This window comes from Lineus longissimus, chromosome 8, assembly GCF_910592395.1.
Source record: "Lineus longissimus chromosome 8, tnLinLong1.2, whole genome shotgun sequence".
NCBI classification, from domain to species: domain Eukaryota; kingdom Metazoa; phylum Nemertea; class Pilidiophora; order Heteronemertea; family Lineidae; genus Lineus; species Lineus longissimus.
Genome location: NC_088315.1, coordinates 8,574,192 through 8,600,001, shown reverse-complemented (window position 1 = coordinate 8,600,001; position 25,810 = coordinate 8,574,192). Strand labels below are relative to the sequence as shown.

The following is a 25,810-nucleotide window of genomic DNA, read 5'->3' as shown; positions in this document are numbered from 1 at the left end:
ATGCAAAAATATGCAATCAGATGATGTCGTCTGCTAAAGACCGTCATCCAACGAGTTAATATCATCTATCGTCTGCAGTCAAATCAATTTCACTGGGAAATCCCCCGGCGATGGAGATCCGTATCATTCTATAGCTACATGGAGTCCATCATTAACTAACGACAGCACAAAAGGCAAGCATGAATGGCGCATTTATTTGAAAACGGAGTCTAATCACAGTATTGTTGACGACGGGAAATGAACAAACAGATCCCATTTCCCGCCATTTTTCCGCGTTTTCCATTCCCTTTCCAAAGCCTGGACTATCGTTGTGATTAATGGGCTCGTCGTTACTTTTTCATTAGATTGCCTGTTATAATTACCAAGATGGATTGTGCCCAGCTTCTCAAGCTCCGGTGGAAGTAAATGAAAATTATGGTGAATACGTTCTTATCTTAGAACGGCGCGAAGGGGAGCTAATGGATATTTCGCCGGTATCGTACCTTGCAATTCGAGATCGCAGCGCCATCCATTTCTGTCGACAGCGCCCGCAATAATCTTGATATGACCATTGTCTGATTCGCTTTCCAATTCATTCCAAGATGAGTGTAATTATTTCTTACTTGGGTGAATAGGATTTAATTAACGCGGGTCCACAGTGTTGGCCTCGGTCATCAGGAGATAGCCCTCGCTACCCGAACGAGTGATATGATCAGTTGCCGGTGGAGTTAGCTGGAAATTGACTGAGGGCATAGGATGCATGCGTCAGTCTGCTCGATGGGATTATAGCTGAGGAAATGAAACAAGGTGAGTCTGTGTGACAGGTGGTCTTGTGTCTTCCAAATTTCTATTTGCTTGCTAAGTTCTTTTGACAAGTCGTCAAGGCTATCCATGTTTCTTGAGAAGGATGGTTGAAATATGCTCATGAATCTAGATTGGGGTCACTGGTTTTCAGGGTTCTCTGATGTGTTTCTTTCATCAGGCTAGATTGAATACAGTGGCTAGATTGAATACTAGGTGAGATTGAATGCAAGTTGTAATCAGTTGAAGAAATCTTCTTTTCTCACTTGGCTGGCTGAGATGGTGCTTGAGGTGTTGGCTTGGGACATCCAAGTCCTCCATGGAATCCTACTATCTACTGACCCTCAATTCAATGGTGTTTCGCAAACCCCTGCTCGAACTCGTAAACACCGGGTTACCAAAACCTCAGCAATGCTGACTCCTCTCCTCGCCTCTCGAGTTGACAAGGGTCAGGTGTCCCATTCAGTGGGAGAACATGCGTAAATGTTGCATGAGTACCTGCCATCCTCTGACCCTCAATTTGACGGTGTTTCGCGCACCCCTGATCCATTCTTTATAGCTCGGCAGGTGGACATATGTTTTATGCATGAGCCATTAGAGTGGGTCGTACCAGGTTACTCCGGCCACTCATCAGAATGCTATCAAAGTTTGTTCAGATGTCTCTTCCGCTAAGTGCCTGCCCATTACCGCTCAAAAACAACAGGCTGCACCGGTGTTGGGCGATGGTCGAAAAACCGATATCCTGTGATTCCACTTAAGCAGCTCTCAAGGCGATGGTCCTAAAACAGACCTATATTGATGACCATTATCTGCTTTGATCATATGGTCAGCTTGATCTTGATCACAGGGTTGTTGGTTTGATAATCTTGTGGATTTGCTGCTGACATTGGGCAAGTCACTGCATCGTGATTGCTTCGTCCTACCTGATGCCTGTATGCCAGGGCAAGGAAACAACCATTCAAGTGTAGAGTGAGTTGTGACTTGTTTTCCCTTGTTGGAGATGGAGTAACCAGAGCAATAAGTGCCACTTTGATTGGGCACCAATTAGGTTTCGAGACCAAGTGACTCAATCAGTGAGTCAATCTCTATAGCTTTTAAATGTCACTTTCTTAAACGTTATCTTTTACTTGCCATAGCCTTGGCACCATGCAACAAGTAGTTTGTTTTACATCTCATTTAAAGAGAAATGTTATTAAGATCACATGACTTGTTAAAGGTCAAAGTCTAGGTGTCGGATCTCTAACTCGGGATATTCAGATTTTGTCGGAGTCTGACTCTTCCACCACTCGACCCCATCCCCGCTATCGTTCTTGTTCAATGCGTATCTGATAAAACCGTATCGACAAATCGATCTATTCCTCCTAACTGCATTTTAAAACCATTTTAGAAACATAAGAGTACAATGATAGCGCAGTGAGTCCTGATGGAAATGGTTTAAATAGATAATTGTACACTGGAGAAGTTAATGGAATGGTCCAGTGTCATGGCAATGGTATTCATTAAGATCACTGTCGAGTCGCCCTCCTTAGCGAAAGCACTAAATGCTCGGAAGCTGCACCAGAGCTTTAGATTGGCTTGAGTGCTGTGTGGGTGTAATGACTTGGTAGTGTTATCCATACTGGTGCTACATGTAGTGTGGCGGGAGTGTTGTGGGTGTAATGACTTGGTAGTGTTATCCATACTGGTGCTACATGTAGTATGGTGGGAGCGTTGTGGGTGTGATGACTTGGTAGTGTTATCCATACTGGCGCTACATGTAGTATGGCGGGAGCGTTGTGGGTGTAATGACTTGGTAGTGTTATCTATACTGGTGCTACATGTAGTATGGTGGGAGTGTTGTGGGTGTAATGACTTGGTAGTGTTATCTATACTGGTGCTACATGTAGTATGGTGGGAGTGTTGTGGGTGTAATTTCTTGGTAGTGTTATCTATACTGGTGCGACATGTAGTATGGCGGGAGTGTTGTGGGTGTAATGAGTGTTGTGAGTGTTATCCATACTGGCACGACACCGAACCACTCCTAGACCGCACTCTGTTTGAAGCCCAGCAGAGTCACAACCTGGGCAGAGAATCAAAATATCAAGAAGAAACTGGGGGAAACGGAGGAAGACCTGAAGGCCACATGATGGGGTCATCGAAGGCTAAGATGAACGAAACTCAGAACCACTCTCTCTTGCAGTATCATAGTACCGCCACAGCAACTCGGTCAATCTGAGCGGCACTTTATATTCTCATTCTCTCATCCTCTTCTCTCACTATGCATTCTCTTTGCCAATGATGATTATAATTACCCAGGTGACATGACCAGCTTGTGGTGATGTCATTTCTTCGCCGTTCCGTTTACATTAATAGCGCTCGGTGGCATGTCGACTGGAATTCATCGAGTCGTAACGCTCAAAGGAAACATCCATAAAATGGTCATCAACGGGTGGCCATAATGACCCTTTCTCATGACATGAGTCCTTAATGGGCGGAGGTGCTTCTGTGGGGAGAGACAGATACCTGCCTGTGGGTAGTGTCCCCTCTTGTTTCTAACTGTAGTGAAGACTGTTGAATGGTGATGGTATTATTTTAAGGGAGTTAGTGTATGGGGAGGCTTTCTTGAATAAGTTAGTGATATAAAGCAGATAAGACAAGGCCATAATATACGGAGCTGTTTCTGTGGGGAGAGGCAGGTAGCTAAGTGTCCCCTCTGTGTTTCTAACTGTAGTAAAGACTGTGGAAAGATGATAGTATAGTTTTTTAAGAGAATTGGTCAGGATGAAAGACCATGGCGTGTATATCTATTTTGACTTTTAGGAAGTCACCATACTTCAATTGCCACATCTAGTAACTGGAATAAAACTGATGATAGACTTATCATCCCTAGCTAAGGACAGAAAACTTTGGTGCTGGGAGGAAACTGCTGGCTGTCACTCTGGCTGTCGCATGAGGCCGGAATTGAACTTGGGCCGAGAAGTGACAGGCACTGATGTCAATTTTGATATCAGTCATATCCATGTTGCCATGCTGACACTTGCAATGTCTTTAGTCGGCTGACGGTATCAGCATCGTCGTCTGACAATCGATTCCTTTTCAATTATCCGACAACCCTCAGGTATTAAATTAAACAAAACGTGCAAAAGGAAATTCATCAGAAGATCAATATAGTATGTGCCATTCCGACTTCCTAATCATGCCCAATATAGATCAGTAATTCACTTTCTATATTGACTTTCCAGCTAACATGACTATCCCTTTTGCATTCTTAATTGGCAAAGAAAACTTCAATGCGCCTCCACGGCGAAATGGCCAGCTTATTGGCTTGTCCATGCTTGTTACGACAGGCGAAGACTTCTAGCAAAAATGTCTAAATGCATCCTTAAGATGACTTGAGGGCGGTTTATAATGTATTTGTCTGGTTATTAGAGTAATGGAGTCATTTAAGCACTTTCGCAGAGAGGGCTATTAACGAGAACATGTTCCTGCTTGATGGAAGTCGAGAGAGCTTTCGCCCAGAGGTTCATCGGCGGTGGTCTTTGTGGCTCGTGCTCCGGTGTGGGACAAGAAGTGGGAAGCTGGGGACGTTTAATTAGCTTCTAGTTGTAGATTGCGGCTTGGGGCATAAGTTTCAGGAGTGTTACCAGCACTTTATGAGGGAGTAGAAAGAGGAAGAACTTCAGACTGGAGGAGCGTGTTTCCGTAAAAGGGAATGGAAAGAGGGGGGCTTCAGACTGGTACAAGCCCGTTCACAGGGAAGGCCCACGAAATGGACTTGAAGCCATCCCACGAGCAGGAGTGTGTTGGGATATAAGAGAATGGAAATGGGGGGAACTTCCGACTGATACAGGCAAAGGCATAGGGGAGGTCCACGACATTGCCAGCCTGCGCTCAAGATTCAGTTTCTACTGATTTGTTCCTCTTTAGTAATTCCTTCGTAACATTCCCAAATATTTTCTTTTCGTAATCTTCCATCGCAAGTGGAAATCCTTCCATGTCGTAAGGCACTCAACTATTCATTAACAAGCTTTCCTCTTCTGTCAAAAGAACATTTACTCGTCAGTGCAAAAAAGCAAAGTAAAGTGACTACTAATGCATGGCGATTTCTACACTTTTATCAGAAATACCTTTCAGTGTGAAAAAAAGGCCTCAAGAAACACACGTAAGTCCACGTCGGTGATTTTTCCACGTGAATAATTTTGAGAAAAACGTACACCTGCCTGCTTGATGACTTTCTATAAAAATATAATGATGCAACCGTCACAAGTTGCTAATGCATGTTTGCCTCTCCTAATGGCAACGCTAAGCCTGTTCCACTTAGAGTGGATATCATCCCCATGGGTAAGGCTAATGTATGGCACATCCATTACTGGAGTGCCACACTTTTTCTCTCCGAGACGAGTCCTCATGTTCCTTACCTCAGACCTTTCCACTGCGGCTTGTCGCCCGCCTAAGGCTAGTGTAGGTCTAATGCACTCATGTCATTAGCTAGGTTGTTTTAGCTCCGAGTCCTCGGGGGGCAAGCGTCCATAATGCCATCCTGACGCAAGAGTAGCTGCTATCAAGTAATGATTGGGAAAGCCATGCTATCTTGGGTCCGTACCCTGTGGCACGCTTAACTTTGGCTTCATTGATCAGGTTTAAATCACTTTTAGGTAAGTGGTTTGCCTTTCTGTCAATAAGTTCAAAGGAAAAAAATAGAAAATGCCCATGTGAGCTAACGGATCGATACTCTTAATCCTCTTCTGTGAGGTGTCTGGAAAGCAGAAGGTGGAGCCTTTATACTATTTGAACAACCTTACATTTGGTAGTGTACTCATTTTCACTGGCCCACCCAATACACATCCAGGCTCCCATGGTTTGTATTACTACTGTCTTATTATGTTAAAATGTTAAAGGGGCATACCAGATGTCTTGTCATGTCAAAGATTTGGGGGAAGGGGTCTTCTTTTCCTTCCGATCAGCATGTGCTCAGCACTTGACTGTGTTATACCCACGGAGTAATCCTCCTACAAGGCAGGATGAGCGGTGTTATGTGCTACTATGGTTAGTAACCAGTTGGCTTTATTGGCCTTGTGATTCGGACTTTCCAATGCTGGGAAAAGTAAATACCTCATCCAAGTAGAAAACATGATAGCTTGTGATGTTCTCCCCTTCTCTGGCCAAAAACAGAGTCACTGGGCCGATATATAGTAGCACGCAGCGAATGCTTATGAAAAGAAAGTGAGAAAAAGAAGGAGACGAATCCTTCTAACTGTGCCGTAATACGTCATTCTTCTATTTGGTTATAATGAACGTGTTATCTGTTCAGACATGCAGTCGTTTTTCTCCATTATTTGCTGAGTGGTGAAGTCATTAGAGAGTTTCTTTGGGAGTAGGTGGTCTAAGGACGCGTGACTGGGCATCTCGGCGATCGTAGGTGCTGAATACAATCATGAGAATAGGCAGTGGGAGTGATCACCTAATGAAAGTAGTAGGACAGATGAGGGATAACAGTCAACTGATGAAAATAATGATTATGCCATAGTCCATCTGATTGACAGTGCCCCTAATCATAAGGGGGATCAGTGGCATAGTGGTTGGAGTGCCGTGCTCATAATCAGGAGGTGGTCAGTTGACTCACGGACTTGTATCCTGAAGCAAGGCACTTAACCCTACTTGTTTCCCTCTACCCAGGAGTATTATAAATGGGTAACTAGATATACATGTATTCTATGATGCCATCTTCCAACTTGAACTGCAACAGAAACATGTAGAAATGTTCGCTCTCTGTTTCCAAGTCCAGTGATGTCTGAAATGTAACTTGGTAAGATGCTGGCGCCACCTGTCAGTGTAATGATAAAAAACAAACTATCCGATGTCAAGAGTAAACTTCACGGCCTCCTTTGTTTCAAATGTTTTGATTTTTGTGAAATTAGGGGAAGGGTGGGCTGAGGAGTCCTCTTGGATACTCACCTCCAGACGTAAACAGATGTACTGAATGGTTCAAATCTAACTCACAGCTACTAAGATGACAAAGATAAATGTCCAATGCAGTATATTTCACCCGTATCTCCACCAGAGCCTTCATCCACATCTCCACCAGACCCACCCGCCGTGATTTTTTCCTCAAAGTAATCAAACTCTCAAAGCCTGTACAGATGCATCACTGCCAGGAATGCAGTTAATATTTCAAATAGGGGATTCCATTGAACAAATAGAGCGATTTTTATCCGAGATTCCAATCCGACTTGCAATCAAGCACCCTCAGCTGGTCGAAATTTTTCCAGAGATTTTTCTAAATCGACTCCCGCAATTTCCTGCAGCTATTCCAATCTAATCTTCCCGTGCCATTAGAGCGCACGATCAGCCTACGAGCTCATCAAGGCCAAAATAAACGACACAACCTCATATAATCTCGGAGAAAATTAAGACGCAATCAGGCAGTCTTTTGTCGAGGTGCTTCGTTAAAAAAAGCTTTGCATCTATAAAGTAGGGAAGTGTTTCTATTCGAAATGCCTAAAAACTCGATGGACTATTAGCCTACATGTAGGCCAAATTGAAGACAGGTGGCAACACTTGTGGAAGTCACAGGATTGTCCTAAGGTGACAAGGACTGTCAAAAACTATTTGGATGGTACCATCGTCTGAATAGCATGAGCTCCAGACAGGCCTTCTTGAGACGACCAGAAACACCTCGCTGCTGAAGGGTGGTCATTTCCACGAATGGCCAAGTAGTCTCTCCTCCCTCCATCTAAGCCAGTAGTTGCAGTCCCTCCCTCCATCTAAGCCTGAGACAAATTCCAGTGGTTGCAGTCCCTCCCTCCATCTAAGCCCGAGACAAATCCCAGTGGTTGCAGTCCCTCCCTCCATCTAAGCCCGAGACAAATCCCAGTAGTTGCAGTCCCTCCCTTCATATAAGCCTGAGACAAATCCCAGTGGTTGCAGTCCCTCCCTCCATCCAAGCCTGAGACAAATCCCAGTGTCTGCAGTCCCTCCCTCCATCCAAGTCCGAGACAAATCCCAGTGGTTGCAGTCCTTCCCTCCATCCAAGCCAGAGACAAATCCCAGTGGTTGCAGTCCCTCTCTCCATTGAAGCCTGAGACAAATCCAAGGGTCCGCAGCCAATGCTTAGAAAAGCCTTCGATTAGACGTCTCTGTAATGGATCTGGCTTCCCCTTCCTGCTGAGGGAAACTTGCCAGTATCAACCGCGTCACATCCTGGCCCCAATTGGTCTAATGGTCCATAGCCCGAGCTCCAAGACATGCCTTCCTGAGATTTATGGCCAGAAATATCAGGCGGCTTAAGGATGGTCATTCCCATTGCCAAGTATTCTCTAAGACTTAGATTGGAGACTTTATATGTAGTGATAGATTCCATGATGCTCAGCGTTAAAGCCGCTTAGGAAAATTTCTCAAGCGATCACAATGGCCAGTTTGCAAGGGAAGTGAACTCAGAGATTTTTAAAATGAACTTCAGAGCTGATATTCGTTTTCTGTGGATAGTGGAGTCACAGGGCCAATGGCCCCTGTGTGAGGCACCCAACATGGTGGCAAGCACAAATTTTCACGGGAGCCTCGAAGCAACTCCTCCAACATATGTCCTTCCTAGGGGGAAGGAGGAGGGGGGGGGGGGGGGTACAATTTCATGTGCTTCTTTAAGGACATCAAACCTGAAAGAACAACAACAGACTTTTGCCTCTGCCTGCTTTTGCATCATTTCTTGTATCATTACAGGTAATTTTCATGCAAATTCTTTGCAATAACTTCTAAAAATATTTGAATTTTAAGGTCAAAATTTCGAGAAACTAGTCAATCTTAAACCGCTGCAATCGTCCAAATATTTCCACTCTGTTCTACCGTATATATTTGTGTAGTGTGCCTTAATAACAGATTCATTTCTACTAGGCATGCAAGGGTTAAACTGTTATTGTCTGACCACCACAGGTGGCACCACTAGACATGATTGCACCGTTCGCACTTTCAATTACCGGTGGCGTCTATCACCCCGCCGCGGTCTTTCCTCTCATTTCGCCCGAGCCAATGACCACGCACGAAAGATCGCTACCCTCGGCAGATTCTGGGTGGGAACATGGCGTGTGATCTTCGGTCATTTCTGATTAGGTTTCCTGCTCGGAAAACAAGACGTTGATGGCATGGTGAACGAAGATGAATTGACGCGCTGTTTTGACTGGTTAATTATTCAACGAGGACCGTGTCCACGTCTTTTGTCTCTAATGGACAATCGATTGAGACGCTCGGAGCTGTGGCAACTTTTCTGAACACCACGAAGGCCAACAGTCATGAAAAATAGATGACCCTGTGATGTCGTTACTTATATTCCAATGAGATATCATGGTCAGTGACCTGGTAGTCGGATTCGTGATTCTTTTTGCTAAACATGTTAGTCAATGTTTCCAAGGTGAAGGCATCGCATTGTTATAAAACAGTATACTCTCTCAGAAGTTAAGGTTTTTGGGCTTCAGAAAAACCCTCAAGGTTTTTCAGCCAACACAGATATGCACCTTCAGAGATTTTTTTGTAAATTGAAAAAACCCAACTGGCTTTTGAGATTGTGAAAAACTGATAATGGTTTTCCATTTCACTGAAAAACCTCTGTATGTTTTGTATACTAAACTATATGTTTGGCATCTTTAGAGAGGGTGCGACCAAGAGCTGGTGAATTGACATTTTAGTGGATGACGTGCTATGCACGTCATTTGCACGTCGTGGGGCCATGTACATGACGTGCTGTGTACATCACCTGCAGTGACAAGGTTGATACAATCACCTCCACAAGCCCTCAACAATAAAACCTGCATACATCTACCATTCATTCCCCTCCAAAAACAAGTGTGTACAACGACAAAAATTAACGCGTTAAAATATATCATCATCAAGCAAAACAATCACACCAAGCTATTCCAATCCCTGGCATGTTACCGCACGAACAACGCATGATATATTACTTCGGGGATGAATCGATTCGTTGTAACACGCTCGACAAAACTTTATTAATTATAACAATAAACAGTATTAGTCAATCACCAGTTGATTAATTAGAGGCACATTATCCTAAGCCCTTGGTGACATGTCGTTCCGGACGTAGATGGATCGTCGTTGGGGGAAATGTGTCAGTGCCTGTAACTGTATTGTATAACTACATGAAGCTGTGTAGTGAGGCCAGTTGAAAAACTAGCACAGCCGGCATAAGTTTGCACCTGAAGGAAACTGCAGTGATACACACAAGTCCTTGGTGATATGCTGTTCCTGTCTGAGATGGTTCGGCGTTTGGGGGGAAATGTGTCAGTGTTTGTAACTGTATTGTATGACTACATGTAGCTGTGTAGTGAGGCCAGTTGAAAAACTAGCACAGTCAGAATAAGCTCACACCTGAGGGAAACTGCATTGATACATATATGTCACAGGGGCATCTTTGCTTCCCCGTAAAAGGTTCTGGATTCTTCCCAACAGTGTTGGCATGGGGAGAAAGCTCGACCCCTTCTCCCAATAATAGGCTCACAAAAAATAAAGGGGTTACAGTCCTGAAATATTTTCTCCATATTTATGCATTGACCATTGACAGTATGAAGTGAAATCAAACGACTGGATGTCATCAGATTACCTCCTCTGATATTTTGTTATGGTTGCACAAATTTCTCTTTAGCCTGGCTGAACCTGTGTTTCTTCTATATCATTTCAAATATCCCAACTCTTATTGTCGGTGTTGACATTTCATAACATGACATCATATAAGGCTCCAGACGTCTTCGATGAGGCTATCATCGGACGGTCAAGCTGATTACGGTGACATATACGATTGCGGGGAAAATACTAATTTACTAAGTGCACCGAAAAGCACGATATTTATTTTTCGTCACCACCTAAATCTCGCCTGAACCAATAGCAGTCTTGAGCAACCAATTCAATCATGCGCTCAACACTAATCTTAATCTGTAAAATGAAATTGAACACACCATCCGCCGAACAATAGACGCAGGACATGCGCAAACACATCCACGTAAATGCTAAACTTACAAATCTTGATAAATTAAGGCATAAATTGATTTGTGGCAGATCATCTGTGGTAGCTGATTCGTCTTTTGTATGGAGTTATACGGGGAAAATATTATGCGTTGCATTTTCGTAGGAATTGTGGCACCGAATACCCTCAGTGACAGAACGTTGGCGCGATTCTTTAAATAGTCGAGAATCGAACGGACATCAATATAGAAGATGTCAAAGTGAAAGGTATTTATCATTGACCAATGAGATGCGTTGAAGACGGTTATAAATCGTTGTCAGCGACTCACTGACGTTGTAGTAAACCGCGTAGTCTTGTCATCAATAACGCTTTGTCAGGGTGCTACGCCGGCGTGCCAACTGCTGAAATTTATTCATTGTGGAGCGATTTGGTAAAAACGTCGGTCCGTCTGTCCCACGTGGTGCGTAGTGTTTTATGGGGTGTATTTGATTAGGTTTTTCCCTGCTACACGAACGTCCTGGCACTGATTTATAGGCGGCGTCGTCAGGGCTGATCGCGACACGGAAAATACCCCGCGATCACATACAGGATTAAATTGGTGTGAAATGAAAAAAAAGCATTGAAGTTTTGAGCTAAATGAGGCAGGTTTGTTCGCCTAATGAAATGCATTTCAAACAGGGCTTCTCGAGAATATCAATACGAGCAATTAGAGTTGGGATTATGGCAATAAACCATCGTCTGCTTGGCAGAGTTCTTGACAGGCCAATCATTTGCTGAATTTAATTTCGAACGCCATGACATTCTCTGGCCTCGGAAATTATCAAAGTCCGGAGATTAAACCTTGAAGGGTAAGCTGGATATCTTTGGAATTTGTGTCTCAAACTTTGGCTGGAATTAATAAAGGTTGGCAAAAATTAGGTATTTCACAATGTGTTACCTGAATTAGATTAGTGGGAGATGGAATCACTGGGCCAATTACCCCCAATGGGGCCTAACTGTAGTTGCATCAAAAAATGCTCATACCACCTTGGAGGAGACATATATACTCGCTGGAGAATAATTCCTCCATGTTCAGAGTGAAAACTGAAGAAGACTGACCTAATTTATGGAGTAAGCCCTCAAGTGCCGAGCAAACTTGTGATATTTGTTGCCGCAACCTAAGACCAATGTCTTAAGCGAAAATGATATACAGTTCGTGCGACACAAATTGGTCATTGCTGCTACCCGCCATCAGTGTCAAACAAGAGATCTTCTTGTCGCTCATCACAGCGATAATCACTTAATAGCCTGTCGTTGTATTTTGGAACATAGCATAATAGCCTGGTGTCTGTTGTGACCAGCCAGTCTCTAATCACAGAACCATGTTCGCTGTGATCACCTGTAATTGAACATGACTCCATAATCAGTCAGTAATTACAGGACCTCCTTCGACTAATAGAAAGTCCCTTGTGTTGTAACGGTTCTGCACACGGGTGGCGGCTGCTGGTCTATTCTCAGCAACCACGGCGCCAAACAGTTGCTTCTGTTCTATTGTCAACTGTATCTTCTGTCTCTTCTTTTCTACTTTTCCTTCTATTTCTTCTCATTTGTCATCTTCTTTTCTCCCCTCCTCCTTCCTCTCTTCCTTCTACTCTTCCTCCTCTTTCTTCCCCTTCTACTCTTCCTCTTCCCCTTCTACTCTTCCTCTTCCCCTTCTCCTCTTCCTTCCCATTCTACTCTTCCTCCTCTTCCTCCCCTTCTTCTCTTCCTTCTTCTCTTCCTTCTACTCCTTCTCCTCTTCCTTCTCTTCCTTCTCCTCTTCCCCTTCTCTTCCTCCTCCTCCTTCTCCTTCTGCTCCTTCTTCCCCTCCTTCTTCCTCTGTGATTCTTCTCTTCACCATTTTCTGCATGACACTGCATTTGGGTGAAGACTGTGAGTCACAAGGTGGTAGGAATGCCACAAGTGCTTAGCAAATGCTGATGAAGAAGAAGAACTTGTGTTTCAGTTGACCATGTTAACAAAGACGATTGCCTGATTTGCCCCTTTGAGACGAGGGGAACCCATCTTGGTTCACCAACGGGTGCATGGCACTCAGAAAGAGTATATGTTGTCAAACATGAACCTGGTCCATCCCACTAAACTTCGGCATGAATTTCCACCAAAAATATGAAATAAAGAGTGCTAAACTACTTTGTTTTACATCAAGCATAAAAAAGTTTTGAAGAAATTTCAGCATATCTGCCAAATCATGTGAATTATGTCACCCCCTGGTAGAACTTTTGACTTGATAATGGATCATCGTCAAATGTAAGAAATGAATTTCATTAAATTTTCAATCAAGGTGGCATATTATGTTCTTGATATGGATTTGAATGCAGTAGAAAGTCATTTGCAGCCACCTGCAATGCTTTCGGTGGGGTGTTGTTAATTACTTCAGCGTTAATTGTAAAGTTAAAGAAAAATTAAGTATATTTCCGGAAAGTGAAGTTGAGAATTTCTTAATCCATCACCACCGTTATCTTTGGGCAAATCATTTTCACTGGATTCAAACTTTTCTAGGTCAAGGGTTGGCATCTTGGAGAAGAGGGCTGTCACGTTAGAATTACTAATTATTTAGCTCGGTTTAAACTGTTTTCTCTCAGCGTCGCCAGTCAGATCGGGGATCTGCAGATTCTAACATGTCCCATCCACCACACAACCCATCAGAAAAAGGAAAAAACAATCATTGGTGGGGTTCTGTCCCGTGTGTAATTATTTCTTAATTACTTAAATTAGGGGGTGAAATTATCACAGAAGAATATGTCCTCTACTATTCCTTTGGTAAAGAAACTTGCACGAGTCGTTTTCTTGTTTTCCACCATCCAAATGTACGAGAATAATTCACGTCAGTTCTGTGCCTCGTGTAATTAATTTCTGTAAATTAGTGACATCGTGTAATTGGTTTGGGACCGCCGAAGTGTCATGGCTGCAGTTTGCCTATTTACTCTTAACTACTTCAATTATTTCGCTTCTAACGTGCACGGAAATGAGTCTGCGTTGCGCGCAGGGTCGGCTGGGTCCACGCCAGTGATTAGATCGCGTTATCGGATGCCGGATAATGGCGGATTCCAGTATTATGATCGCAGTAAAGGGCGGATTTATTTTTTTAATCAATTCGGATGCCGTTAATGTCACCCGATGATTTAGGGGCCAATTCGTGCCACGTTTCAGTCTACTGCTTGGTCTGATTGCAATAGGCTGTGTGAACTTCATTCCTGCTGATGAGACATTGGAATGGTAATCGGCGATGATGTCTGCCAGTCAGCCGATTTGATTTAGTCCCAGTTGTTTATGTAGGGGGTGTATAATGTCACTGGTTGTTTCGTAGGGGTGTATCATAAAATGGTATGTCTGTTTTTGATGAAGTTGAGTTAGTCAGTCGACGAGTCAGTTGTTTATGTAGGGGGGGGGGGTTGGTAGCTGATGTTGTATTGTCTCGTACAGGGTGATTCAATAAAACTGGAGATTTGCTTCATGTGATGTATCATCAAAAACAAGATATCACTGATTACAGATCAACTGTTTTACAAGATATAGTGACTTTAATCACGAGAATAGAGCTGTTTTTGTGAAATGGAGTATAGGGACCCTATGCCCTTGAACACTCAGCTATAGGAATGAACCTACAAGTAACTACAATTTCCTTGACAAAGGTCAATCATCCCTGTGGGAATTGAACCCGACACCTCGGGGGGTGACGGCCAGAGCTGTTCATTTTTCCAGTCATGCACGAAACTGAAATGCACCGAATGACCATTTTCTGACAAAATCTAACGGAACCAGAGCATATACAAATCGTGGAAAACATCATGTGTTCTGACGGAGCATGATCGAGACGGAGTCACGCACTGATTGGTCGTGTCACATCCAATTTTACGTCCTCTTCATATAATCCGATCTAGTATCACGTCGTCGAAATTCGTCTCTGTCGATATTTAGGAAGCCATTTTGAAACAAAAGACGGAGCAAGTAGGGGATTTACTAATCGTTTTGACATATATGTGTGAATCGTGAAAATTTAGGATTAAGATTTAATAGTTTTAGGCGGGTTTTATTCAGAATTTTAATATTTTGAAGCCTCTGAAGTGGATTGTACACCTGACTTTAGGAAATTTCTGGACTTAAAAGATTGTGTTCGGAGATTAGAACTAACCCCATCTCACAATTCCATCTCACGATACTGACAACTGATTGTGAGAAGTGGGGGAAGGGGGGGGGGGGGGGTGGTACCTGTCCTGAGGTCCCGTCTTTCAAAATTTGTAAAAAATATGTATTAAGGGCCGTATCATGGTTAGGCTTCGGCATCAGAGGCCATCTCACTCGTTCTTTATCTCGGCGAGAAAAATGCCGAGATATAGCGTTTTAAAAACGTTAAAAAAAAATTATATTTTCTGATGCATTCATGATGTAATCATTCTTATCGCACGTCATTTCCTCTTAATCTTTTTTGCTACTTCTGCTAACGAGCGCCAGTAATTATGTGATGTAAATGAGAATCGTAAGAGTTTTAAGTAAATAAGATTTCAACACCTTCAATTCATTAAAAATCAATTTCATTTGTTGCTTAATGGGTAAGCATCTCCTAACGAGGTGATAAAGCAGGAAAAATGAATTTAGTTTAATGAAAAGTTTTGAGAAGAAATTACATTTTATGGATAAGGGAGAGAAAAAAAGATGCCTTGGGATGTATAAGTCTTCGGTTTCTAAATTAGGTTGTTTGTTATGATTTTTATTGGACTTTTTTCGGGTACATTTCAAGTAATGTGACCTTGGAATGTGTCACTGGCTGCAATGTCGCTGAATCACCCTGTAAACTCGACGCATTTCCTTTCTTACATTTGAGGCAATTCTTATTCAAAGTGCTTGTCCTCCCTGAGACCTCTCCAAAATCAATTGTTTTCACAGGGACAATTTCTTTTAAGGACGTAACACTGCACAGGCGGGTCTCATCGAAATAGAGACAGGGAGAGGGGAGATAAAATGAAGGGCCAAACCTGAGATGTTTTGGCCGAATGTTTTGTTGAACTCCATCCGATGGACTCGATTTCTGTCTAGAGACCCAACAGGCTGATCATAACAAGACTCGATGCGACAAGATGCTGTGATTGCAGTTACCAGTGATCAATGTTAAACCCAGCTATGATCAGTTTTACCCGCAGACGAGAGCATTTTGTTACATGTTGCAGCAATTATCATCACATGTTGCCATGACAAAAATCACTCGCTCGCATGGCGCTTTAAAAGGCCTAGATATCAGGCTATTGCAGGCAACTTTTATCACGATTTCGCTCTTACTCATTGTAATTACCAATTCAATTTTGAAAAGACATCTATATCTATGTACATTTCTCTGACGGTTTATGTCACCCTAACGGTACAAGAATTCCCTGTGCATTTCACATACAAACTGCTATATCATCACACTTATTCTAGCTCACCGAAGATGAAACGTATTCAGCTTTCAGCTCAGAGGTACGAATATTAATGAATGTTTCAATTAATCCTTAAACTGATTTGCAGCCCTATCGGGCTTCGTAAGGCATGATCAGCTGATATCAGTGCTGATTCTCGGGAATAATTTAACGTCGAAAACTTCCACTTAATTAAAATTGCCAACTCGCTAAATTTCAATCTTGTTGGCGCTAAGCTGATGATTCTGGCCATTTTTATGTAACGCCATGTAATTAGATTATGTGAGGGAATATATCGAATTGCTAGTATGTTAAAAGGTGAATGTAGGTAGGGACTAGGGGGTCAAATAGGTGGTCTTTAGCCGATATGCACAGTTAGAGGCCTGGTTCGTGTTAGACACAACGTTGATTATATTCCTCATTGTACTGAGAGGTAAGAGAGACACCTATTGACTTCTTTCTGTAACTTGTATCTGACCTACCCTGCTCATGTCTATAGCGTCCCTTTAAAAGTAAAATGTTGGTGACTTTGTGGACCCCATCTCCGCATGAAGAAGAAAAACATGTGGAAAGCTCTTGCAAATCTCGAGTTCCATCAGAAAGGTATATTTATTTGATGTATGTTCATTTAAAGGAGGAGTAGAACAACAGTCTCTTGAGTGCCTCCTCCTTCAATTCATCGGGTACAGTTGAATGTCCCACCTTATCTGCTAAAAACTTTAACATTGACAGTCTGCTTCTTTTTAACTTGTGCATTACTGGGTAAAGTTATTAAGTTCGTCAAAAGTTCGAAGTACACCTTATTAATGACGACCGACTTACTGTGATGATTGAGCCTGCTTTGTCTGTGTGATTTGCTGTGTGGGGCTTCGACAAAATTCTATTGGTTTTTTCACCTATAGACTTAACATAATGCTTAAGGGACTTAACATAATGCTTAAGGGACTTAACATAATGCTTAAGGGACTTAACATAATGCTTAAGGGATTGACAGGGTTACAAGTTTCTGAGGAAGGATGATGCCGGTAGTTCACAACAGCAGAGTTCTTACCGCTGCTGAAGAGGTTTAAAACCACAGACTTCATCAAAATCTCTTCTCCTGTGAATAAATGGGCTCCATCATGCCTTATTCCAGCATGGTCCACTACCCCGAGAAACAGCATCATGGCCGCATAAGAAGTCATGGCATTCACCACGATAATAAAATCGTGGTAATTATTTCGCAAACGCCATAAAGATGCCGATATCATCAGTTTGCCAATAATTAGAGAAGCCTTGGATATACAATGAAATCATTTACGGGCAGAAAAAACGACACCTAGGAACACATCGCGAATGCATATTCTATTATCACGGGATAAAAAGCAATCATGAGACGGAGATTGTGAGTCATTATGAATCTAGTGTTTCTAATACCGCGGTGATTCCGCCAAAGTCAGCGATTCTAATTACGCCTTGGTTTGGTGGGTTGTTGGGCGCTGATGAATTTGATTGTATCGGGGGCTGCGTTCATGATTGCAGTCATATACATGTAGCTCTGGGTTGATTACGTTTGTATTAACCTGGACAGGGGGCATTTCATGACCTAGGAAGGGGGCATTTCATGACCTAGAAAGGGGTCATTTAGGAAGTACGCTCTCTATAAAGTAGTATCAGCGTGGTAGAAAAGGGATTTCAAGTGTGGTAGCTCTTCCATACAGGAGAGATTTAAAATGTAAGTCTGTGACCTGACCAACCTTGTATTACCCCTGCTACGGAGAGTGCAGATGTCGCCAGAAGTCCTAAACTTCAATTGAGACAGATGTACAGTAGGCCATAATTGGTGCTAACTATGAACCCATTGGGTATGCACTGTCTTTTGAAAAACATGATCCTGAACTTCTCAGAAAATTCGGTGTCATGATCACTCCTGTTTATTGCACAATGCAATATCTGTGATCTTTTTGTAATAATGAAAAAAACGTAGCCAGTGGCATTTTTCATACCTCAAAATCGTGATGAAAATGTCATAGCAGGAACTACCTGGCTGTACCATCCTGCCTTATTACTATGCGTAAACATGGTGGACAGTGTCATAACTCCCCACACATGAGCGATCCCATCAGTTTCCCGAAAATATTCCGACGTCCAAATGAACAAAAAACGGGGTGATGTAAATTACCTAATTTCAGGTGAAATGAAGTTGTGAACGTAAAAGTAAGGTTGAGCAAGCTGCATAATAAGACTGTCATGTCGAAGGAGTCGAAACAACATGTCGAAAATAATAACGAAAATGATATCGCCACGCGGGGACCATTTCCATTGGATATTTGTCTCCTGATTATGCCACCTGTGACTGGTCATGGTATTGAATGATGATAGATGAAATAGGTGATGTGGGGTGGCCGGGGTCGTGATGCTGGCGATGATGACTTCGGACAACTTTTTGTTGCGCGGAAACTGGCTGGTTTGTGGTTGTCGGTTAAGAATTCAGATTGTGTGTCGTGCTGTTCGGATTATGATTGCAAAGACAATGGCAAAATCATGTGAAGGGTTTCAAATGCCACCACTGAAGGTGGTCTCGAAGCAATTGAACAACTTCTCGGGCACAGGAGGGAAGAACCCTTTTTTAGCCTGTGAATCAAATGACATCAGAGTTGTTCAAAATGCTGTTATTCGAAGATTGAGGCAGAATTACCACCACTTAACATCTTTTACCACCACTTACCATTTTTTACTGCCACTTACCACCTTTTTACCAGCACTTACCAGGCTCGTCTCTATCATTCCAGGTGCCATGCAGATCTCACAAGAGCCTACCACCGCCGGGGTGAAGCAGGAGTGCTCGGGTTGCAAGAAGAAAATCACCGACCGGTATCTCCTGAAGGCGTTGGAGCAGTTCTGGCACGAAGACTGCCTAAAATGTTCGTGCTGCGATTGTCGCCTGGGGGAGGTCGGGTCAACGTTATTTACAAAGGCTAATCTATTGTTATGTAGAAGAGATTATTTAAGGTGAGTTGTTGTTTGTTATCATTTGTGATTAGCTTTAGTTAAGGGATGTTCATCAGTTATGCAGCGGTCAATGTAAATCCTGTACCCCCTCCACTCAGGGACTGAATCACGACTGAGTCTAATTCATCGGGGACTTGAAATGAAATTGTCAAGATTTCACCTTATCATGATAATGACTCAAAGGTAGTCTCCCCACCAAACAGCAAAGTTGGCTGGTATGATGTCCAAAACATCAGCGGAAATTATTCTGGTGGGAAAAGCATGGATTTGTTACACGAATTATGAATAATTCTGTTTGCAAGCTTGTGTTTCACTGATAAGATCTGGGATAGTGCATAGTTTTTATTCAACTTCTTAAGGAGACACCTAACAACGTAAGAGCTAACGCTAACAAGATTGCACAATGCCAAGTCTCATTCACCATAATTCCCAAAATGCATTATTCAACATGGCAGCCTTTGTGTAATGGTCGCACCTAATTGGAAAATAATTTCATAATCGTCGGTCCTTTGTTTCATTATTCATGAAAAATTCCAGTGTTTATTAACAATTTTCTTTGATCATAATGCGGTCAGACTTGTAGGATGCTTTTGATTTTGTTCATGGTATTTGACGCTGATGGGTTCTGGCTTTGTTTGAGGAAATAAAGGGGGCGATAGTCAAGTGTCTAAGCCAAACGCGACACTGGTCAAATAAGCCACTGACCAAATGAGATCTCTTGACCCCGGGCCACGATCTGATGACAGGCCGAGGTGGCCAATATCAAGATCGATGGCCGAACAGTCAAAGACCTGACCAAAGCTATTAAACCAATGACCGGGAAATGATGAACCATCCACAGACAATATTAATGACCAATAGATCGGTCAACGATCAGGGAGCCGGGGCTCGGAACGATTGACATTCAGCGACCAGCCAGCCATATGGTCACTTCTCATTTATTTGGGAAGTGTATGGGTTGGGGAAGGTCAGTAAGTCCTAATCCAATGATAGAATCATGTCATCGGCTGACTTTCTGCTGTTAGTCTGTTGGGGTGTTTAGATATTCCCTCAGGTCACCATCTTGCCCTCAATCGTTTCGTATTTGAATCTTTGCAGGTTATTTGGGACGACGGGTTATTGTTCAGCTTGTTCCAAGATGATTCCTGCCTTTGAGATGGTGATGAGGGCCAAAGGAAACGTGTATCATTTAGAGTGTTTTGCATGTCAGCAGTGCAATCACAGGTAGGTTCCCATTTACTTTGAGGGCCTATGGTGAAAAGTTTGTGAGGAAATTTGGCTCGTTGATCACGAAAATGTTAAATTCAGCTTAGCTTATGTTTTAGTGCCTGTAAATTGTAGCAGTCACTGAGGTGGTAGCTGGCACACGTCTCCAAATAGGCTGATGTAAACAGAAGAAAAAAAGGAGGCCTCGACATTATCAACTCATTCTAATTGAGACAAGTGACTGAAATTGTCTTTTTCCCTATTTCAGATTTTGTGTAGGGGACAAATTCTACCTTTGCGACAACAAAATATTATGTGAATACGACTATGAGGAACGTATGGTATTTGCGAGTATGACGTATAACTACAACACACTAACGCAGATCAAGCGCCAAGCACAGAACTTAAGTGACGACGTATCGAGCGGGTACGGCAGTCCAAGCCCAAACTCGTTATAGGAGCATCTGGAAAGGTCACCAAAAGGTCTAGGACATTGTGGCGTACTGCGCCATGTGACCTCAGGTACTTTTATCAGGTTATTTTATTCTAAGTCAGTGAGCGGTCCGTGAATTTAAACGTCGTCAGGTGGGCCGTAAGCAGTGGCCGTAAGCGATGGCAGACCCGGGAAAGATGAAGGAAGCAGGAAATACGACGTTTCATTTTGATCTCGGATGTCTGAATGAGAAGAAGAAGAAGAGGAAGGAGACACTGAAACTACGATAAACTCCGTCATTTGTAATGTTGTCAGACCTGTTGACCAGGGTGGCTTGGTGAAGGTTTTGAACATTTGGCAATAGGGAGTTTTGACTCAAATTGAGATTCTGGGAGGAAAGTATCTTTGATAGACTAGTCAATTGATATCTAGCCGCTGATGACATCTTTGTTATTAGGGAGTATTGAAAGGCTTTACGATCGACAGTGTGCAATTTGAAAAAAAATAGGTACAGTGGAACCTCCCTTAGCGGACACCTCTCTATTAAAGACAACCTCTCTACTAGGGACTATAGTTTGGCCCAAATTGGTTGTTACCTTTCAATTTGTCATCCCTAATCAGGACACCTGTCGACTAAGGACAGCACTTGTCAGTCCCGAGGGTGTCCATAATAGAGAGGTTCTACTGTAGTCCCACGATGCACAGCAGTACAACTGGAGGGTTTCTTAAATCTCAGGGGATGCCACGCAGTGCGAAAATGTCCTACCCTGACGCTTTAAGTCAAAATCTTTGGCTAAAAAACGGTCACAGGCATGTTTTGTTGGGTCCTTCCTAGGTGCAACTATTTTATGTGGCAAATTTTGAATGACGTGATGCTTTCACCTTTTCATCATTAGGACATTTTTTACTTTGCCCAAGAAATGTTGTCACGGACGACGGATTCCTGAATTTGGCCCACAGCCTACCTATCAAGCAGACGTTTTCTCGGACCCTGACTTCTTAATGGTGCCGTAAACTTGTTTAATTGTGATGTGAGAATATTAACTCTTTTCTTTGTGTGTATATTGAGATTTGAGTTTTGGCCACGACGGTGGTTAGGGGGCTTGACCGGTCGTAGGCTGATCTCCTATGGAGCTGTTTCAAGACCCCTTGGGAATCAGCAACCAACTCTCCTAGTTAAGGCCATCATTCTCTCCAAGTAAATGTAAGGGAGGTTCCACAGTATGTTTAGGTTTTCAGTTTTCAAACTGATGTTGACTCTCCGTCTTCTGTATTTCAACAAAAACGGCTGGTATTGCTCAGCAAGGTAGTTGGCCTTGACTTGTTGAGGTGAGAGATTCTCGAGCAGTTCGTTGTTGATTCGTCTTGGCGAACTTGAGGGGCATAGAAACGCCTGTTTAGTCCCTGACCTGTTTATGGAATATGTATAGTGTTGTACAGTTTGTCTTGTTCATTCCAGGGGGCGCTGATATAAGCGCTTGAGAATGGCATGGTTAAGATGTCGTTCGGAACTTAGGGGTTCAAATGCATTTATTCTTAAAACAATGAAAGAGAAGGGAGATATATTGGGCAAATAGCTTGAAAAGGTAAATCTCCTGATTTCCGAATGGTAAAAATTGGGATGCTGAAGTGCTGATAATGGGTCTCTTCAAAAATAGGGGAGCAAATTATTTATCTACAGTCATTTATTGCATAAAAACATGAATAGACAATTCAACGAGTAGTTTATTTCATCTAACTGAAATGCATTTCACCTTATATTACTAAAAAAACTTAACTCTGTTGCCATATTTTGATATGATGGGCATGGTGCAATTTGTCAAGTGCAAGTTATAAATGCAGAGTGTTTTAGGGAACCTTGGACAAATGATATCGCCGACTTTATCATGCTGAGGGGAAATATTGGGTATTTATATGCATTTATCCACAATTTGTAACGTAATTTCTTCATTGAAGAAAGGGACCTGTAAGTTATTTGCTATTATACAAATGTTATAGTTGAGTCAACATGACAGCGTTACCCTATTGATTCTAAAGCACTACACAAACAAGCAATTTAAATTGCTGCTACCTGTGATTATAATTGCTGCGACAAAATATCTCTTGTCTAAGGGAAAAACAAGTAATCGCTGGGTTTGATCACCGCAAACGAGATATTTTTGTCACATGCAATTTAAAATTGCTTGTTTGCGGGCGCTTAAGGGTAATCTTTTATTTTGTGGAATACTTGAAAATGTGACTGGCTGTTTCCAATCTGCTGGCAGGGAAGCCAATTGGGTTGATTTTCATAACACATGACGGAACATTTTCCTCCTGAATTCCGGGGTCTCCATAGAGGGAATGACTCTAAATCTAAGGGTGCCATCATTTCCCTAAAAAACCAATGATAATTTATCATTTTAAGTGTGTTATTTCCTGAATTTTATGAAACTGGCCCTATTGTTTTTAAAGGGTTGAACAAAATGGTCTGATGAACACAAAAGTTGTGAGGGAAGTGGACAGCTATTGTAAAATGATCAGCCCATCGGTTCTTATCTTGAACCTGATTGGTCAAATTGCCATCACATGACTGTTTTTCATGCCTTGGGAGCCAATGGGTTGATCCCTTTCATCGAGAATTTATAAAGACTTAGTTTTTATCAATTCTTGCTTTAATAGTGTTGATCGTTATGTATCAGTGAAATAGATCTTGTTTAAAACTGAAATAAATTATAAGGAAATATTTTGTACAAAGTCAAAAAATGTATCATGGATTTTGTAAATATAATTAATTGTAAAAAATGTCTTAAAGGGACTCTCGCTTGCCATAACTGTCAGTGTTATCTACACAAAAACAAGGGCACAATAAACAATATCAATTGCTCTAAACCAGGAAATGTTTGTACGCCTTTATTTTATCATTTGTCGCAATTGTGCATGATTTCACAAATATTGTCAGATCCTTTCTAAGGGGTCAGTAATCGGGCCTATGATTTGTATGGTCTGTGACCTCTTAGAAAGGCTTTCACAGTACATGGCATAAAAGAGAACATTTATTTGAACTGTTACGGGAAATATCATGACCCGTCATTTTTTTTGAGGTTTACGGAACATACAAACTGAGGAGGCCAAATTGGGTATATAGCTTCGGTCAGGTAATAGGGTTCCTACTGCTCACACTCGTGAGGTAAAAGGTCCGAAATAAATGCATTCTGCCAAGAATTACTATAGATCAGTCTTTATTAGACCCGCATATATCTGATGCTAAAACTATGGAAGGCTAGAGTTCCTTTAAATCTTTCACAGAAATTTATGTGAGTTTCTTCTTGTCAATACTATGTTTATACAGGTTGTTTGTGCTTCATTTCCTAGTCAAGGACGAGTCACTTCATGGGGTCATTTTGGTGATTTTCGGCAAAATTCAAGACATGACGGGCGTAGCTTTCTTTACTGTATGATTTGAAAGGCTGTGGTCTTTTGCATGCCATTGCAAAAGAACTTGTGCAGTTTTCCTTGATATATTTTTTCTCTAAGGGGGTCAGATGGAGTATCTTAATTCCAGCCATGGGGGTAAAAGTCCTGATATGACGCACTCGGTTTAAGCTAGTGGGGGTTGCTTTTCAGTTGCCTTTGGAGAATTTCCATGAATTTCAAAGTCCTTATACGACGTACTGTTTTCTAGTGGGGACTGGTTTTCAGTTGCCTGTGGAAAATTTCAAGCTGGAATGATCTTTGAAATTGACAGAGGACGATTTTTATCGTTAAACTTTGGCACTTGTGCGAAATCTAATCCCAAGGCATCGCAATCAAATGCAAGAAAGAGATTTTCTTTGAACATCGCTTGCCTCCTCGACCTCCATCCCCCGGATGTCTGAAGACAAGGCAGCATCCCTCCTCCATTACTGTACACTAAGTGCTTAGATATGTTAGCGATTGATGCGAACGGATCTAGCTACTTTGCTTGAGTGAAATGCCGTGTAGCATCAGGCGGACTCTAATCCCCGACAAATCCCTTCTCTCTAGTATGATGGACTTCCATTTGTTGCTGTTATCTTAACCGTTAAAGGGGAAGTGGTGAAGGAAATTTTGTATCCTTGTTGGCCATCAGAATATTGCAGTTGAATGATGTGTAGAATAAAGTGGACCTAATCCCCCCCCCCCTCTCAAAAGTGTGAAATTGGATGATAACCTTACCCAGATGATATCAGTTTATAGACCCAAACTTTATAAACTCCAATTTTCTCTGGAATGACAGACTTCCATTTGTTGCCTTTAAAGAATGTTAAAGGGGAAGTGCCCTTGGAGCTTTTTGTATTCTTGATGGCCATCAGAATGTTGCTTTGACACACTTCCGAAACAGCAACCTAAACTAATTGAACAAAACTCTCGAATAAAATCTATTAAATCAGGAGGAATTGTTTCAGCGGTTACTGCCCGGCTGTTTCTTAGTGTGTATGTTCACCTCAGTTTTAAGTTCTTATTCTGATTATTCAAGATTGACGAAAGTCTCAGAGACATTTTCAGATAGACCAGCTATTTTATGATGTTATTTGTATATTGGAAATAGAATATGAAATAAAAGGAAATTCATGTGTATTGTACATACGTTTTGTTTGTGAAATATAGAATTTTCCTTTGAAATTTCGAGCTTTTCTTCTTTCTTTGTAAATGCACATTTTTCCTCAGGAGTGCCTAAATATTGGGATCTTTCATCCCACGTTTTGCCCCAATAATGGTACGGTTTGTGACACTGAAGTGGCCATATACTATTTGTCCCAATTGAACAGATTGTGGGACGATTTGTCCCCAGGAGTGTAATAGTCATGATGCCATTCATCCCCAGGAGTGAGACGGTTGTGCCATTCGTCCCTTAAGAGAGACTCAATCTAGGTTTTGTTTGAAAGAAATATTGAGTTCAGAGCTGAGCGTCATCTAGGACATCCTTAGCTCTATGAACAAGATTTGGAAATTTTTAATGTAAGTAGGAGGAAACCTACACTGTCGAAGAGAGTCGCCCTCTCTGTCTCATGAGAGCACCAGGAATCGAAC

The 25,810-nt window shown here is 42.2% G+C and overlaps 1 protein-coding gene across 5 annotated transcripts in view; it reads left to right on the top strand.

The window, feature by feature from the left end:
• The window catches only part of LOC135492658 (LIM domain only protein 3-like), an 80,274-nt gene extending 54,872 nt beyond the window's left edge, over nucleotides 1-25,402 (top strand). For 4 of the 5 annotated variants that reach the window (XM_064779230.1, XM_064779226.1, XM_064779225.1 and 1 more), the window contains 3 exons: nucleotides 18,924-19,143; nucleotides 20,242-20,367; nucleotides 20,618-25,402. In XM_064779230.1, the coding sequence (XP_064635300.1) occupies nucleotides 18,929-19,143; nucleotides 20,242-20,367; nucleotides 20,618-20,807 (531 nt within the window). In that variant the 5' untranslated portion in view covers nucleotides 18,924-18,928 and the 3' untranslated portion in view covers nucleotides 20,808-25,402. Of the gene's footprint in view, nucleotides 1-574; nucleotides 787-18,923; nucleotides 19,144-20,241; nucleotides 20,368-20,617 lie in introns of those variants that run through there. The other variant, XM_064779227.1, reaches the window with a different exon arrangement.
• Nucleotides 25,403-25,810: the final 408 nt, after the last annotated feature.